Source organism: Henckelia pumila, chromosome 2, assembly GCF_033568475.1.
Source record: "Henckelia pumila isolate YLH828 chromosome 2, ASM3356847v2, whole genome shotgun sequence".
Classification (NCBI taxonomy): domain Eukaryota; kingdom Viridiplantae; phylum Streptophyta; class Magnoliopsida; order Lamiales; family Gesneriaceae; genus Henckelia; species Henckelia pumila.
Genome location: NC_133121.1, coordinates 20,332,877 through 20,352,393, shown reverse-complemented (window position 1 = coordinate 20,352,393; position 19,517 = coordinate 20,332,877). Strand labels below are relative to the sequence as shown.

General features: G+C 36.6%; 1 protein-coding gene across 2 annotated transcripts; it reads left to right on the top strand.

Moving 5' to 3' along the window:
- Positions 1–12,145: 12,145 nt before the first annotated feature.
- LOC140882897 (ubiquitin-like protein 5) lies at positions 12,146–18,873 on the top strand. Of its 2 annotated transcripts, none has more exons than XM_073289143.1 (2): positions 12,146–12,440; positions 18,604–18,873. In XM_073289143.1, the coding sequence occupies exon 1, from the start codon at positions 12,214–12,216 to the stop codon at positions 12,433–12,435; it is 222 nt and encodes a 73-aa protein (XP_073145244.1). In that variant the 5' UTR covers positions 12,146–12,213; the 3' UTR covers positions 12,436–12,440; positions 18,604–18,873. The 2 variants fall into 2 exon arrangements, with proteins under 2 accessions (XP_073145244.1, XP_073145243.1); XM_073289142.1 differs by having other exon boundaries at positions 12,151–12,444.
- The last annotated feature ends 644 nt before the right edge of the window (positions 18,874–19,517 follow it).

Sequence of the window (19,517 nt, the reverse complement as noted above, 5' to 3'; positions counted from 1 at the left end):
TCAGGCTTGAACTTATGACTAATGGGCTCTAAGCTGTTAACAGCCCATATTATAAATAAGTTATTGCAGTACAGAAATTACACAACAGAGGCTCACAATTTTCGAAAAACCCTAGTTGTTTTTATTAAAAGTGGTCGTCCCCTTCCCTTTCTGCTCGGGAAAATCCAGCCTGTGAATTTTGAATTTGCAGTCTGGTTTAACGGATCAAATTCGTTAATTCTCTTCGTAGAAACTTCTGATAGATTTTCTAGTGCAATCTATCAGAGGGATTAAATCTCTGTTCGTGGACCTGATTGAAGAACAGTTCGTCCATCAGTTCCTGGGATATACAACAAGAGCAGAGTAATCTGTTGGTGTCCATAATCTCGATACGAGATTGGAGGTAAAAATTTATAATTGTTATTTAATTTTTACACGCACAATTTAATCGTAAAGTTTTGATACCCATTATGGAATCGTTCCATATAAAAATTTTAAACTTCCGCTGCACCGGGTATCAATTCTGATTGATCTGACCACCGTTCTCCAACAGTGGTATCAGAGACAGGTTGCTCAGATCAAGCGATTAAATTAATCGATTGTACAAAAAAATTTTAAGCCTCGGTTTTTGAAACAAAATAAATTTTTAAAATAAATTTTTTTTTTTTCGGGCAAAACCCGGGCAGCGATTGGATCGCTGCCCGGGGGGGCAACGATGGTCGCTGCCCAGCGGGGGCAGCGCTGGGCGCTGCCCATGGGCGGCGACGTGATCGCTGCCGGCTGCCCGGGAGTGTCCCGGGAGGCCCGGGAAAAATTAATTTTTATTTTTTAAATTAAAATTTTAATATGTTAAAATTCTATTTTTGGTCCGATCGAAAAATTGTTTTTGATTGGTCCACGAGGCGTCGGATCGAATTGTTCGAGTCCGAAAATTTTAAAATTGATTTTTGGATAAATTTGAATTTTTGGAAAATTTATAGATTTTATCCGTTAAATCAGATTTTATGAAATTAATTATTTTTGGTACAATTGATGATAAGATATGATCTTATGGAAATATTGAGTAAAATATGATTTTATGTATAAAATTGGATTTTATATGTAAAATATGATTTTATTTGATAAAAAGATAAAATATGATTTTGTATGTAAAATAAGATTTTATATATGGAATATGATTTTATCCTTTTAATTTAAATTGCCATTGCATGTTATCCAATAAATTAATTTTGAATTAAATATTATTGGATAAGGATGATCGATTGCCATGACCAATTTTGTAGGTGTATGTTAGGAATTTACATTTGTTTTTATTGTTGTTGGATTTATTAATGGGCCTGGTTTATGGCCCAATATGAATTGTCATATGTAATAAAAGTGGGCCTGGTTTATGGCCCGTTCCCACCCCTTGAAATGTATCCCCTACTTGTCATGGTTATTTATTGTAAGTACATTAGACTTAGTGGGAGATGAAGATTTGAAGATGGAGGTGGGCCCAGCAGACAATAAAGACTGAAGAAATGTAAATTGGAAGCTCAATGTAATAGGATTGCATTGCATACCTGCATATTACCTAGGATTGGACTTAGACACGTGATTGGCAACCACGGGTCGATTAGAAATGGAATCGATCCTATATAATATATGATATTATCGTTGTATGCATGTTTTAGACAAAATTGTATGAATCCCGCAAGCATACAAATTTTAAAATGATGAGACAAATTTTCAAAATTAAAATCCCTCATTTTAAATATGATTTAAAATTGATATCAAGATAAATAAAGGAAATTTAAATATTGTTTAAATGTTCCTACCTTCCATCAACGATCAATGTATGAGATGCTACCCGCGGATACGGTCCGGCTCATATTATTGGGGGGGCCCGTTCGTCGGAAAGCTGTACATTGGATCGACACATGTTGTAAGTTGGGTGGAACTCCCATGGGATCGGCTCATATTATTGGGGGATTCACATGGCGACCGTCCATCACAACTTAATATTGATGGGTCATCTTGACATGTCACAATAAACGGCGTCATATTATTGGGCCCTTATTGGACATGAGGTAAAAACGTGGAGGTTGCTTTGGAAGCAATTGGGCTCTACCTTTTGAAAATTATGGTTGGCTGATATTATTCGGGACCATAGTTTGTCAATTGGACTCCATGTTCCCACTAAGGAAAATAGTTTCCCGTTTTCACTAGAGGGTAGTGAAATCGTTAAAATAGTGGGAGTCAGATTCATAAAATAAATTTCGCCTATTTTATGTCTTAGTAAATTAATTAAACAATCACTGATAATTGTCTGTTTCTTTTCAGTATTTCATTAAGATGAATTCGCGCAATCCACTATTCTCTATCCTCGAACAAAATAAACTGACTGGCGCAAACTATACGGAATGGTTCCGTAAGTTGAAGATTGTCTTAACCTCGGAGAAGATGCTCTACGTGTTAGAAAAATCTCCTCCGAAGGAAGCACCAGCTGATATAAGTCTGGAAGAGTTAGCCAAACTTGATACATGGTGGGACCATGATATCAAGGCCAAATGCTATATGCAAGCCTCGATGTCTGATGAACTCCAGAGGCAATTTGAGGATACCGTGAATGCTGCTGACATTCACGTACAACTCAAGGAACTTTTTGGGGCTCAATCGAGAGCTGAAAGGTTCGCTACTGTAAAAGAGCTAATGACGTGTCGCATGCGTGAAGGGACTTCGGTCCGTGATCATGGGGTACGAGTGATTTGGCTCATACAGAAGTTGGTAACGCTTGATTTGGTGTTGGAGCATGAACTCAACGTGGACTTATTACTTCTATCTCTTCCTTCTTCGTTTGACGGATTTGTGGTGAATTTCAATATGAACAAGATAGAGGCCTCCCTTGAAGAGATGGTCAATATGCTTGTAACATATGAATCCACTTTAAAGAAGGATAAACCGGCTTTCTTGGTGGGCTCCTCTACTTCTGCTAAGAAGGGGCCAAGTACAAAGGGTAAGAAACGTTCTGCCCCACCCAAGAAAACCGGACCCGAGAAGAAGTACAAGACAAAGGCTTCAAACATGGAAAAATCCAAGGATGTTTGCCATCACTGCAAGAAACCCGATCATTGGAAACGTAACTGCAAGGAATATCTAGAGCAGTTGCGAACTGCGAAGGGTATGTTCTATATTGAAATAAATGTTTCACTTAATACTACTTCTTGGGTATTGGATACCGGATGTGGATCTCACATTTGCAATGATTTGCAGGTGATGACAAGAAGTCGCAAGCTTAGAATGGGTGAGACCCAACTGAGGCTCGAAAATGGTTCCAGAGTTGAAGCTAAAGCTGTGGGAGATGTTTATTTAATTTTGCAGAACGGTTTTAAGTTACTTTTGAGAGATGTTTTATTTGTTCCAGATTTGATTAAAAACATTATTTATGTTTCTATGCTTGATAGAGATGGTTATTCTTGCAATTTTGTGAATGAGATTTGCAATATTTACAAGAATGAATGTTTGATTGGAAATGGACAACTTGAAAACGATCTATATAACTTAAAATTAAAAGACGTTCCAATAAATTATGTTGATAAACCGGTAACAACAAACAAAAGGAAAATCGATAGTCAAAACCCGGCAAACCTTTGGCATGCTAGGCTAGGTCATATTTCCTCAAGGAGGATGAACAAGCTAGTGGGAGAGGGCATGTTTGATATGTCTGATATTAACTCTCTATCTACTTGTGAGTCCTGCCTGAAAGGAAAAATGACTAAATCTCCTTTTAAGGGGAAACCTGAGCGTAGTCAAAATCTGTTGGATTTGATCCATACAGATGTTTGTGGTCCATTTAGAATTGGTACTCAATATGGCCACACCTACTTCATTACCTTTACTGATGATTATTCTAGGTATGGGTATTTATATTTAATGAAATATAAGTCTGAAGCATTTGAAAAGTTCAAAGAATTCAAGGCTGAAGTAGAAAACAAGCTAGGTAAAAGTATTAAAGCACTTCGATCGGATTCTCTCTCAGTGGACTCCTCCTATGACACCACAGCTGAATGGTGTATCGGAGCGTCGTAATCGAACTTTGTTGGACATGGTTCGATCCATGATGAGCTTCACTGAGCTTCCATCTTCGTTTTGGGGCTACGCGCTTGAAACGGCGGTGTTGTTGTTGAACAACGTCCACACCAAAGCAGTGGACAAAACACCATACGAGTTATGGAATGGCAAAGCTCCTAAGTATTCGTACTTGAGGATTTGGGGATGTCCTGCTTACGTGAAGCAAACAGTGGGAGATAAGTTGGATAGTCGATCCAGCTTATGTTATTTTGTAGGGTATCCGAAGAATTCAATCGCATATTATTTCTATCATCCTACTGAAACAAAGGTGTTTGTTTCAAGGAATGCCACCTTCTTGGAGAAGGAGTTCTTATTGGATAAGAAAGGCGCGATGATGGAACTCGAAGAAATTCGAGAAGAACCCGAAATACAAAATAATTATCCTACACCTCAGGAACCAATGATGGACACGCCTATACCTAGAAGATCCGAGAGGACTTCTAGACCTCCTATTCGATATGGTCTTCTTCTTGAAGGGGATCAAGATGAACCCGACGTTGGATGTGATCTAAAAAACTTCAAGGAAGCAATTTCTGATGCGGATTCAAATTTATGGCTTGAAGCTATGCAGTCGGAAATAGATTCGATGCATACAAACCAAGTTTGGTCTTTAGTAGATCCTCCCGATGGAATTGTTCCAATAGGGTGTAAATGGATCTACAAGCGAAAGCTTGGGCCTGATGGTAAGGTATTGACCTACAAGGCGCGATTGGTGGCGAAAGGTTATACTCAAAGACAAGGAGTTGACTATGATGAAACCTTTTCACCAGTTGCAATGTTCAAGTCCATAAGAATCCTTATTGTCATAGCTGCTTGGTATGACTATGAGATATGGCAAATGGATGTGAAGACTACTTTTCTTAATGGAAACATTAAGGAAGAGATCTATAAGACGCAGCCTGAGGGATAGACATCCATGGGAAGCGAGCATAAGGTATGCAAGCTTCAGAGATCAATCTATGGTCTAAAACAAGCATCAAGAAGTTGGAACCAGAAATTTGATGAAACAATAAAGGATTTTGGTTTCATCAAGAACCCGGAGGAACCATGCGTGTACAAGAAAGTAGTTAAGGATGCTGTGACATTCTTAGTACTTTATGTTGATGACATCCTACTCATTGGGAATGACATAGGGATGTTGCAGTCAACAAAGATATGGTTATCAGGTAGATTCTCGATGAAGGATTTGGGTGAGGCATCCTATATTCTAGGGATACAGATCTATAGAGATAGATCTAAGAGAATGATAGGACTCACTCAAGCAACCTACATCGACACCATATTGAAACGGTTTTCAATGGATGGGTCCAAGAGAGGACATCTACCCATGTGTCATGGAGTTTCTCTATCCAAGTCTATGTGTCCCAAGACTGATGAAGAGATAGAGAAAATGACACATGTACCATATGCGTCAGCCATAGGTAGTATCATGTATGGGATGATATCTACCAGACCGGATGTAGCATTTGCTCTGAGTGTCACGAGCAGATATCAAGCTAATCCCGGTCAAATGCATTGGAAAGCCGTGAAGGACATTCTTAAGTACTTGCGAAGGACTAAGAATATGTTCATGGTATATGGAGGAAGAGAACTCAAATTGGAAGGCTATACCGACTCTAGCTTCCAAAGTGACGTGGATGACTCGAAGTCAACCTCTGGATTTGTGTTCATGCTCAATGGCGGTGCTGTCTCTTGGAAGAGTTCCAAGCAGGACACCACAGCGGATTCCACCACTGAGACAGAATACATTGCAGCATCAGCTACTGCTAAAGAGGCCGTTTGGATGAGGAATTTCGTCCAAGAGTTGGGCGTCATTCCTGAAGTTGTTGGTCCAGTCCCGGTGTACTGTGACAACACGGGTGCCGTTGCTCAGGCAAAGGAACCAAGGTCTCATCAAAGATCCAAACACGTAATGAGGAAATACCACATCATCCGGGAGATCGTGGAAAGAGGAGACATCACTGTCGAAAGAGTGGCCTCTGCAGACAATATCGCTGATCCACTTACTAAGCCCTTGCCAGGACCATTATTTGACAAACATCGCGAAGCAATGGGTCTACGTAGTATGACTAGTTGGCTTTAGGGCAAGTGGGAGATTGAAAGAGTGGGTGCCCGGTGAGCCAACTTGTGGCTAAGGGCTTTGATGACTCTTTGTATAAACAATCTTTTGTTTAATATAATTTACACTTTTATTAATGGCAATGACTTTATCTTTCTTCATATTGTTATATTGTGATATACTATTGTTGTTTTGATAAAGACCTTGAATATACTATATTGTATGTAAGATGTGGTAGTGCATGGGGATGACTATCATGAAACACATCTTATAGTCACTGTATATTCTAAACAGTTCCTAGTCGATTGAGCCGTCCGTTAATAAGGATAAGGATCGCTCGAGACTAGCATTTGCGATGCCGAGTACCACGTTTCATTGGTATGGAACATAGAGATGTTCAAAGCATGCAAATGGATATTCATACGATGAATGATCGAACTACCCTATCCGGACTTTCCAAGTGGTTATCACTTATTGAGTGGATAAAGTCCGCGGTTTTGGTTGTACACCATTAGTCCTTACTACTTGAAACATCATTGAGACTCTATATGCTAGTACTGTGCTTTGACTCGTTTACCGACTCTATTGGGGTCATCAAGTGTCGGGATTGGGTACAGTTACGACACATATAGGAGTCGATGCTTTGTTGTCAAGGATTCACCACATACTTGCGAGAGTGGATATCCTATGCAATCTGAGGAGATATTAGTGTGACGAATCTCTGACCAGAGTACATGATGTGTTTTAAGAAATGGTTTCTTAGTAGCACATGCGATGTCACTATTTGATCTTCAAGATGCATTGCATAGTTATCGAATCTCGAACGACTCTCGATTTACCAATGGTTGTTGATTCGATCGGGATATATGGATGAAGGGACCGTACTGTACGCTAACCAAAATCTATTGGTTCTTGCAGGCACTATCAGTGATATCTAGGGAATCATGGGGCGATATTGCTAGGCGCTCTTACCATGATTCAATGGGCAAGTCGGAAATTGTTGTTCCGAGTCATAAGGAGTTGTGAGCCCACGGCTAGCTGTATCCCTGAACCATTGAGGGTCACACAGAGTAATGGATTTTTAATCCCCGTTGAGATAGTTAAATTTAAAGATTTAAATTTAATGAACAAAGAAGTGGGACTTCTTATTTAAGAGTAGAGGAGAAAGATTTCCTAAAATGACATAGGGATGGACATTTTTGGAAATCACTGAATTCGAATTCAGAAAATTTATCTTGACTCTAAAAGATGCAGAAATGGTTTCTGTGAACATTGGTGAAATTGGTTTATCAATCTGAGTCACGATGAATTTTATATTAATTTCTGAACATGCGGGCTTTGCTTGTCAGGCTTGAACTTATGACTAATGGGCCCTAAGCTGTTAGCAGCCCATATTATAAATAAGTTATTGCAGTACAGAAATTACACAACAGAGGCTCACAATTTTCGAAAAACCCTAGTTGTTTTTATTAAAAGTGGCCGTCCCCTTCCCTCTCTGCTCGGGAAAATCCAGCCTGTGAATTTTGAATTTGCAGTCTGGTTTAACAGATCAAATTCGTTAATTCTCTTCGTAGAAACTTCTGATAGATTTTCTAGTGCAATCTATCAGAGGGATTAAATCTCTGTTCGTGGACCTGATTGAAGAACAGTTCGTCCATCAGTTCCTGGGATATACAACAAGAGCAGAGTAATCTGTTGGTGTCCATAATCTCGATACGAGATTGGAGGTAAAAATTTATAATTGTTATTTAATTTTTACACGCAAAATTTAATCGTAAAGTTTTGATACCCATTATGAAATCGTTCCATATAAAAATTTTAAACTTCCGCTGCACCGGGTATCAATTCTGATTGATCTGACCACCGTTCTCCAACAATGAATTTACAAAAAGAGCTACATCCGCTTTAAATTCGAAATGTTGGTGTCAAGCGTTTATTGTTGAAAGTAATTTAGTTCTAAACATCCTATGAATGATTTGATTATTAAATTCATACGTCATCCAAGATATATTTGTATGACAAATATTTAATAAAAATTTTAAATTTCGCTACGTTCTTGGATGCGAGAATCACAAACCCCAACAAAAGGAACATCCTTCTATGTCAACTGTGTCAACGATCTAGCAATCTGTGAGAAATTCTCGATAAACCACCGATAGTATCCTGTTAAGCCCAAGAATAAACTTGAGATAATTATAATGCATGCTTTACTTGAGAACATTTGAGGACATGGTTGTTTTAAAACCATTAAATATTGTATGTAGAATCGTATTCGTGGCAGTTGAAAACTGATTATATGAAAATAATACTCTAATAAAGTGTATGTGTGTGTGTGGTTTTTTTTTTTCCTTTCACTTTAATATCTATGCTCTCTGTTTCTGTTTTGTCTTGCATAGTTGGTGTGCTTGATCTCTCAAGTTCGGTGAGGTGTATAGAATTTATTTGAACCTGAACTGATCTTGCTTGACTGGCATCACTGGATCTTTATGCGAGATTGGTTTCATGTATGCAATATCTGAGGTGTTTTGACGTCGAATTTACGGTTTACAGGAGTGGAGATAAGCATCCTGTTGAGTTCGAGCCTGATAAGTTCATTATCATATGGCTCAAGCTCTAGTTAATGCAAAGAACCGAATACATTTACTGAATTAATTTGCAAAAAGCTAAGAAAATTCTTCACATAGCTAAGTAACTAAGAATTGAAATGTACAAAATATGGATGGTAGGAGGTGAAAAACCAACCATCTAAGATAGCATTGTAATTTGTAGTTTGATGAACTGAATATATAAAATTGAAGCTGAAATTTGCAGATAATTTTCCTCAAGTTTTGTCTATGATTTCGAGTCGTGTCATTGTCTATTGATCTATGTTATATTGATATAATTATATTTTATTAAAATCAATATTTTCATTATTAATTACACATAAAAGTATTGTATTTAAGATAAATCTAGATTTTATTATGCAAGGAAAGATATTATATGAGTAATCATGTCAAATAATATATTATTTATAGTGGAGTTTTATTAACACTTCTTGGGGTGTGAATAATTTTCTCTTTGTCAACAACATTATAGTATATTCTAATTGTATTAATATTATAATATTTAGGAATTAGGTCATTGTACTCTATTTTTATTTTATTACATTTGTTATTGATATGTTACAAATCTGTTATATTGACTATAATTATATATCATATAGATAACATAGTCGTGTATAATGTTTGATTTGATTACCATTTTCGAATTTGTATATTATTTGATTAACATATTAGCTAGGATCTCATTTTTCCAAAAAATACTAGTGCTAGTAAAACGATTCTAGTAGTTAAATTACAAATCCATTTGTCAATTAATGTGTTTGACCAATGCCCACAAAAATTACATCATAGACCGATCCTCTCAATTTATGTAATCAATAAAATATAATTTTTCATTATCATCTCCCTAATAAATTTATAAATTCTACTATAAGATTAAATAGAGAACAACGAACGGAGTTGAATGTATTGTAGGCTAAATAATGGATTTTTAAGTGATGAATTTATTAATGGGGTAGATAGATTTGTTGATTTTGCAAAAAGTAATCCAACATGCTTTGATTTTAATTCTTTAGTATAACTTTTCGCTTAAATATATCGTCGTAAACTATAATATTGCTTTTATAAATATATTTTAGTTTGGTTTTATTGATTTTAGTTTTAAAATGCATCGCACAAACTATGATATTTTATTTAATATTAAAAATCAGAAATATATATCGTGTGAAATGAATGGGCCCACATTAAAAATTTATTCGGCCTTTAATAATAACACAAATATAAATGGTGGGCCGAATATTTCCGAGTTCCGTATCTCTCACTAACGTGTCAACGGATTGGGTGAGCCGCAAGTGAAGATGTAATTACATTTATGCCCTGAATTTGTTTTAGGGTTTGGGTACACTTTCTCATATTTGCCTCCGAGTGCTGCCTTTCTAGCTCCTCTGCTCTATTTAGCTTTTGGTAATTCGATATCCCTTGACTAATTTGTCTGAGATTTATATGTTTTTATCTGTTTGGATTGGATTAATTGGCGTGGAACTTGAGAATTCTTTTGTATGTGATTCGTTGGAGATTGCAACGTTTTTCCAATTTTGTTTTTGATCTGAATTTACTTATACAAATTTTGGTTCAAAAATTCAGGTATTCTTTATCTACTTGTTAGAAATCCTATCAAGTACGATTGCAGACTTGTTATATCAATATATCTCTAAGGAAAATTTTACTTTTTTGCGGCAAACAGTGTAACAATATATATATAAAAAAAATTTTGACGTGGGAACTCACGGCCGCTACCTTTCGTTGCGCTCTGAATAAACCCCCGAACTAACGCAATAGCCTGCAAATTACGCTACTCAGATAAACCACACTGGGCAAACCTTATGCGATAGACTAGTCCAAAAAAGTATTGTCAGGGAAATCAAACTCCTAACCTAACTTGACACCCCATGGGGACAGTGTAACAATATATTTTGAATAAACAATTGGTGGTTCTTGTTCTGTATCAGTTTCTCGAGGAGTGGTTATAAATGCTTGTCAGATCTTAGTGTTTAGCCATATTTGTTCGGTATTTTTTAAATATTATTAATGAATTGCCAAAATGTGGTAATTATAAGGTATTTAAAAAACTATAGGGATGGACAATTTTGCTATCCTGCCCACTCATCGTGCCCACCTAATGTGCTCACCATGAGGTGGCACTCAACTATTGGATGTGATGAATTGTGCGTCCAATAGTTGAGTGTCACCTCATGAGGGCAGAATAACAAAACTTGGATTGTGATTTTTAAGTTAACGCAGGAATACATAAGTTTATACTTAATTTTCAAAGTTTGTTGGATTTTTTTTGGTAATTGTGATAAACCTTGGGAAAAAAATATATGTAATTAACCATTATTATTATTATTATTATTATTATTATTATTATTATTATTATTATTATATTACTTAAGTAAAGACCCTCTAATTAACGAACTTCCAATTAATTGGTGAAATTTGATTTGAAATTATCATTATCTCCAAACTTAATTTTCAATAAAACCAAAATTATTGGGCAAAATAGTCATTTTATACGGTTTTCTCTTTTCTAGCCATTAAATACTCACTTTGTGCCCTTTGATATTTTTTTATTTACAAAAATGACACTCACTTTGATATATATTTTTTGTGAATATTTGTTTAAGACAACGTTATATTTTTATTATTTTTTAATTTTACAATTTATTATTTAATGTCTTCGTTAAAAAAACGAAATTTACGAGCACGCAACACGTGCAACGGAATACTAGTATTTAATTAAAGTTGAGTCCATATTTTAACTTTCAATTGATTTGGTAAAACTTTATTTGAAAGTACAATTATAGTCGGATCGACTAATATTGAATGGTTGTTTTTTTAAAAAAAAAAAAATTTCAATCTTATCTTTATTTATATTTTAAAATTTTAATTTTATATTTATTTATATTTTATTATTGTTTGATAGTTTATTATTAGACACGGAGTCAACGGGCCAGTGGTGGGCTGGTGGCGATCGCGAAATTTTAATTTTATATTTATTTATATTTTATTATTATTTTTGATAGTTTATAATCAGACAAGGAGTCAACGGGATAATGGTTGTATTCGTCACCTCTTTATTTTATTTTGTTTTTTTATTATATTATATCTTCTAAATTTGCAATAATAGATATTTTTTAAATAATTTATCGACGTCCTCCATTTATTCCTGTTTATAATAATTCTTAATAAAAAAAGATGAATTTAAAAATAACAAAAATTATGATATTAAAATAAATATTTTAACTCAAAAACACTGGTTTTTAAAATCCATGAGACATCGTATGAATCGGACCCTATCTGCATAATAATGTCTAACCCGTTTGATACTTGCGGGCCAAGAATCCAGAATATGCGGCCCGTTTAAAACAATTATTTATTATATATATTGGTATCCCTCTTTTCTTTTCTACTACCGTGTGGGGAATCGACAACGAAATCTAGGGTTTTGTGCAGGAAGCCAGGATGTTAGAGGTGGTGCTGAACGATCGTTTGGGGAAGAAAGTTCGTGTCAAGTGCAATGACGATGATACCATCGGCGATTTGAAGAAACTGGTGGCCGCTCAGACGGGGACTAGGGCTGACAAAATACGAATTCAGAAGTGGTACACCGTCTACAAGGATCATATCACCCTGAAAGACTACGAGATCCACGATGGAATGGGTCTCGAGCTCTACTACAACTAATACTTGTGGGTAATTTTCCATACTCTCTGCTCTTTCTCTTTTTCTGTCGATACCATACTTTTTTTTTTTATCAATACATGTTTCTTATGCTCGTTGGTAAGAGAAATCCTGGAATTAAAGGAGTATGAACCAAAAAATTCAGATAGTGATACAAGAAACTGTCGTGTTTTGTTCAAACATATCAACTTTCTGTGGGAATTTTGACAGAAATTCTTATAGATATTTAGATTGTGGAAAATTATGTCTTTGTAGAATATCTGTAATTGCCCCCGGGCTCTTATTATGATCCCGCATAGGCTCCAACTAATAAGTTTGAGAGTCCTCTCACTTAGGTGGCTACTGTTTTGGGACTTTGCGCTTCTGATTTCTCTTGAATCATGACCCAGTTAAGTTAATATTTCTTCCCTAAACTTTATAGCGAACAGACAATGGATTGGTCATTTTTATCCGTGTGATGGCGGCATGGCGCTAAGAACTATGAGGAAATTAAAGTGCACTAGCCACTAAGTATTGTTTCTTATTTACGAGGAAACTGTCGTGTTGGTCTCTTTGCAGATGATGAAACAATTGCAAGGGTTGCACATGATAGGTCACATGGATAAGTATAGCCTATTTGATCTATTGGTGTTGGTTGCTAGTGAAGATGGCACTTCTTGCACGATTGCACTTAATATGCTTGACTTGTATGAAGAGTATCATTGGATGTCTCGTTCACTTTCCAATTCCCCGAGTGTTGGGTGATCTTTGTGTAGAAAACATGACTAAGATCCACATCACTCCTGAGTTTTGATTATGTTGGTGGCTCAACAGGAAATATTGTAGCACATATTTACGTTACTTCTCCTTGCCTCTGTTGAGGAGTGTTGTTAATAATGTTTGGTGTTGTTAATAGATGGTTCTGTTTTTCTTGTATTTCCATCTAGGAAAATTTCTGTTATCTATCTTCCACCGACATTACAGTAAATGGTGTTCCCGTATGATGCAGATAAATGTTTATTTAGCTTTCAACTTTACAGATTTCTGTCGGTGTGATTTGATTTGATTTGATTTGATTTATACATTGATTTGATATATTTTATGACACATCACATGAAGGGAGGTTGAACGAAGTGAGGGAAGATGAAATTAAGGAAGCCATTTTACACCTAAAATTGTGGATATGTCAGTTAAATTTTCTTGGTAATCGAGTCATAGAACTCACATAGCTTTCTTCAATTCAACAGGAAGGATGCTGATTGCTGAGTGTCTAAAGACATAAGTTCAATTGACTTTTATTGTAGTTTAAACAGTAGGTTGACTTTCCATCCTCGCCGCTGCACTAAGAAATATACTAATTTGGGATGGGGATTGTTATGGGAAGAATTTTATCAAGCCTAAGCCCAAAAAAATATTGGGCCGATGTCTATAGCCCATGGAAAGGGCCACTAGTTTATAAAATCTATAAGAGAAGATCCAATAGTCACGTGGGCAAGATAGTAGTCTGTTATGCATGAGTAGGGGGAATCAGAGTTGAAAAGGGGTGTGTTGGTTGGGATATACTAGAATTTTGTGAGAATTTGCTAGAGCAAGAGGGATTCTCTTTTTTGAGTGTTTAACTGGGAATTTTTGCATTGTATTTCCTTTACTATTTCCAGAGAAACGTCAATAGAATATCCATATATTTCAGAATACTTGCCAAAGTGATATATCGATATGACAAAACCAGACTTCTTGCTTGAAGTGAACTACGAAGTGAAGTCTTTTCATCTTGGGTTAGCAGGGGTATTTGGAGGTGAATATTATGCTATAGATAATCGCATGCTTCACGAGCATTCAGAATGTGATATGCCATTCAGTAGATGCTAGATACTAGACCAATATAATGAATCTCAAGGTAGCAGGGCTAAAGAAAGCTGCTCTTTGTGGAAGTCCACCAAGAACTGTTATTTTGGTTAATCATTCAATGGGAGGTTTTGCTGCTAGGGCTGCCACATCCAGAAATTGCACTAACATATTGTTGCGCTGCAGTAAAGTCTGGGCTAAAAAGCATTTCACCGTTTTTCTGATTTTTTGGGCTTGCTTGTGGCTGCGGTAGTGAGTTTGTTGTTTTGAGGTTTGTGGGGTGAATCCACGTACAAGAGTGGTTGTTAGGATCCTTATTTTGGTAATAATAGATAGTGGTGTAAGACAAAATATTTCGATATAAGAGGACTGTTTTTCTGATTTTTGGGCTTGCTTGTGGCCGCGGTAGTGAGTTTGTTGTTTTGAGGTTTGTGGGTGTGAATCCACGGACAAAAATGGTTATTAGGATCCTTATTTTGGTAATGATAGATAGTGGTGTAAGACAAAACATATTTTGGGATTTATTTTTAAGAGAACGAGAATGGGTTTGATAGTGGAGGAAACGTGCATAAATGGAGTCAAGGGAAGAGAATTTGGATTTGTTGTTTTCTATTCAGCAAGCAGGCTTATGTGTTGCTACTTGAACTGAATACGTTTCTTATAAATGTTGTTGTTTTGTCTATGGCACTGATCCCCTTGATCAGTGGACTAGGAGGGACAACCGTTTATTCTACTAGGGAAAAGTTGGAAGTTGAGGGTAAAATAAATGCTTCAGTAGATGTTAATGCCAGTAAACCTATGGTCGTAGTTGGTGTAAACAAAGAAAATGAAAGAAAAAGTTAATCTTTTATTATTCTGCCATACAATTTCTCACAACTGTGTAGCGAGTTTAAAGGGAAGAACACCAAGTCATAAAAGAAAAGATTATACAACCAATGAGCAAAGGAGGAAACTGTTTAAAATCCCAGACGCAATGGGATTTAATCAATTTGTTCCCTATATTGTGGAGTAAAATCTTCTAATCAGTCAACAGTTCCTTTACTATTTCCAGAAAATATCAATACAGTAGCCATGTATTATAGAATACTTGTCGTGTTGATTTCTTCATTTGTTTTCTCTCTGTGTGTTAATTTTTGGTTGCAACAGAGATATGCTGAAAACTTTCCTCGGGCATATCCCTTTCTCGCTTCTGCGATCAGTTTATTGATGTATGTATTCATATCTTGCACTGATTTATCTGTTATCATGAAAGCCAAATCCAGCCTTTAGTGTTTCTTTAATCACGGTAATATTGCAAAACCTTAGTTTCTCTGATACGAACTCAAGCGCTTAGCTCGATTTGATAAACAGAAAACAGAGAATTGAAGCAATCAATCAGAAGCAACAAGTAAAATTGTATTAATGGGAGTTATGAAATAATATGAAAGAACACGGTAGGATAACTCCACTATATTCTAACCCACTCTCACTCAAGAAGGAGCATTCATACTCCCCTTGCCCTAGCTAAGCTAGCTTAACAACACAATAACCATCCTCCTCCTCTTCGCAACAACCCCCTTCTATTTATCCCTTTTTGCCACAGTCTCGACTCTTCCACTTGTGAGATAAGGGCTTAGGCCTCCTTTATGGGCTTTTGTCTCTCTTTTGGGCTTGGCTTGGGCTTAACAACATATTTTCCGCCCTCTTGAAATTTAGCCTTGTCCTCAAGGCTAAAACTTGAAACTTGATCTTCTAGGAATTTCACATTCTTCCACCCAACATCAAAAACAATTATCTCGAAACCAAGGTCACAGTATCCATTACCAAAATACAGAGAATCCATTGGATATTCTTCAGCCCCCTGCTTTAGATATGATGTAAAGGATAAAAGCTTTGTTAAGTTCTCCCTCCCCTTCGCCTGTCTGAAGTGCAGATAACCGAAGTCCTTCATCTTCATAAATTTTTACTGTCAAGTGTTGTGTTAATTCATCTTCCATAGCAAACCCCAAATATTCACTCCAGACGAGATGCCACCATTTGTTACTAGCAAGTGTCGTGATCTCCTTTGCCTCCAAGGTTTTCAGCGGTTTCCATTCCATGCCACTGACTTTGAGTACAAAAACCAGCCTCTTCTTTCCCACCAAGAAAGACAAACTGGTCTAAATCCCTGGAACCTCAATTTCTCCACCACAGTACTTAAAACAAAATTTTGGCTGGCCCCCATGTCCATCACTTCCAACATATGGTTTATACTAAGCGTACATGTGTTAAATCCAGCTCCTTTAATGACTTACTTCACGGCAATCGAGTCCCCAAGCGAAAGATGTTCGCCCTTTTCTGTTTTTTCAGCCCTTCCTTCTTTTGCCGCATACTCTTCCGGTTGTTCATGTTTTCCACTGTAGTGTTTCATTCGTCCACCAGTGATAATTGTGTGTGAGATGTCGCCCCTTCCGATCAAGTGCGACTTCCCGTTGATGGCTCCCTCCCCTTTTTGGGTCGTTTGGTCATAAACGATGAAAAAGAAAAAAACGTGAATGGATCTTAGATTCTTGCATGCCGGGAATTATTGGGGTCCAAACTCTATACCTAACATGCTTGTGAATGGGCCAACTTGAGCCCAATTCTAATTAACAATTTGGGCTCTAATAACCAGACAGCCCATAGTAGTGTCTTCAACCCAAGGTTCATACCTCCAGATCGGCAGCCAGCTTAGTGCCGCGAACCACCGCAGGGAAGAGGTGTCAACATAGATCTGTACGCTTCGTTCAGCCTGAGATTCCCAGCCATGCGAATCTCTCCCATTGAGGCCCGGTGACTTCAATTTCCCGGGAATATGGTCCTTGTACAATTGGAGTTCAGCTTTCTCTGTACCATCTTTATCTAGCTCTGTACAAGCCGCACCGCCGCCTCCAATATCTAGTGTGTTTTGACGAGTTACATCCCGTCTTATAGTATATCTATGGGGCAATTTCCTTTTGATTGTCGGAACCATGGATTTTTTTTTTATCAATTTTTGCTTCTCATCGAGGAGTTGCAATTTCTCGTTCGAGAGCTCGTCTGGGGAACCCGTCTCATCCAGGCTAGGATGATTACTGTCTTTTACCTCGGACATCTGCTTGAATTTCCGCATCATTTGTTGAACACATGCGAGGCTCTCGTCGAAGGTACGTGGTCGACCTTGAGTTTTATATCTCTCTCCCATCTCGATCGATCGTGATCTATCATATTTCCATTCACATCTACCACCCAAGCACCCACATCCTTTTTGTTATTGTTCTTCACAGCATCGGCCAATCCTTGAACGTCAACAGTTAAAGCACTAATCCGTCCATCTAATGATTGTAATCTAGATTGTAATTTGGTGAGGTTAGCCCGATGGGTTTCTTCTCGAGCAAGTATCATCTTCTCTAATGTGTCGAAATTAGCATGAGAGCCTGTGGAAGCCATGGAAGTTCCTTGGCTGGCGTGGCAGGTCAGACCAATTGATACAAACTCAAGCGCTTAACTCGATTTGATAAACAGAAAACAGAGAATTGAAGCAATCAATCAGAAGCAACAAGTAAAATTGTATTTATGGGAATTATGAAATAATATGAAAGAACACAGTAGGATAAATCCACTATATTCTAACCCACTCTCACTCAAGAAGGAGCATTCAAACTCCCCTTGCCCTAGCTAAGCTAGCTTAACAACACAATAACCATCCTCCTCTTCGCAACAACCCCCTTCTATTTATCCCCTTTTGCCACAGTCTCGGCTCTTCCACTTGTGAGATAAGGGCTTAGGCCTCCTTTATGGGCTTTTGTCTCTCTTTTGGGCTTGGGCTTAACAACATATTTTCCCGTAATATTCTATCTATTGGAATTTGTTTTATCTGCTCTAGCAGTAAATGAGCACATCACACTACGACTGGTGTATCACCATTCCCATCTTAAAGGCCTGTGAGTGGGTATACCTTCTCTGCTCTTTGGTTTCTTCTAGACAATATTATTTTTAGTTGTAGATGGCACTTGAATTGACAAACTTGCAAGTTTTATGGTACTTATTGGGATCAAGTAACCTCTCAGCCTCTCTCTTTGTGATTCTTTCTTTTATTCTTTACCAGTGCACATATCCCTGTCTGTTTGGGTGATATTTTTACCTTTTTCAAAATCACGCGTTATGTGGTGGGTTGAATGTCTTTATCTTTTAGACTGCTATCGTAAATGTGCGCCATGTGTTATATAACCTCCCTTTGTAAACTACCCTGTGCGTTCCCAAGTGTCTCATACATGTATTTCTATCAAAAGTATATTCTAGAGGTACTTGAGATTGTAGTGAATTTTTATCAAATCCATGACTTAAGCTGCTCCTTTCCTTTTCTTGCAGGTCTGCTTTGTAATGGGAGTCTTGGGGATGTGGAAATATATCAATATCCGTAGCTATCTGCGTGGAGAATAAACTTGGGATAATTATAATGCATGGTTTACTCGAGAACAATTGAGGACATGGTGTCTTAAAACCATTAAATATTGTATGTAGAATCGTCTTCGTGGCAGTTGAAAACTGATTATATGAAAATACTACTCTGATAAAGTGTGTGTGTGTGTGTTTTTTTTCCCCTTTTACTTTTAATGTCTATGCTCTCTGTTTCTGTTTTGTCTTGCATAGTTGGTGGGCTTGATCTCTCAAGTTCGGTGAGGTGTAAAGAATTTATTTGAACCTGAACTGATCCCTGCTTAGCTAGCATCACCGAATTTACTGTTTACAGGAGTGGAGATAAGCATCCTGTTGAGTTCGAGCCCGATGAGTTCATTATCATATGGCTCAAGCTCTAGTAAATGCAAAGAATCGAAGTCATTTACTGTATCAATTTGCAAAAAGCAAAGAAAATTCTTCACATAGCCAAGTAACTAAGAATTGAAATGTAGGAGTGTTCAAATTTCGAATAAAATCGAAAAAAAGGTAAATCAAAATTGAAAAAACCAAATATCGTATCGAAAACTGAATTTTTTGAAATTCGTATCTAAATGTTAAAAACAAAATTTATTTGATTAGATTTCGGATTATATATGTAGCAATTGAATTGATCGAAAAAATCGAAATTTTATTAAATTAATAATTTTATTTATATTATTTATTTTATAAACTGATTTTTAGTAAATGAAGGATCATATATAATAATTTTTATTTGATTATTGTTTATTTTAAGTCATTTAGACTTTAAATTTAAAGGTTTTACAAATAAATTATGTAAAAAGATAAAATATTATATTTTAAAATTTATTTATATTATTAATAAA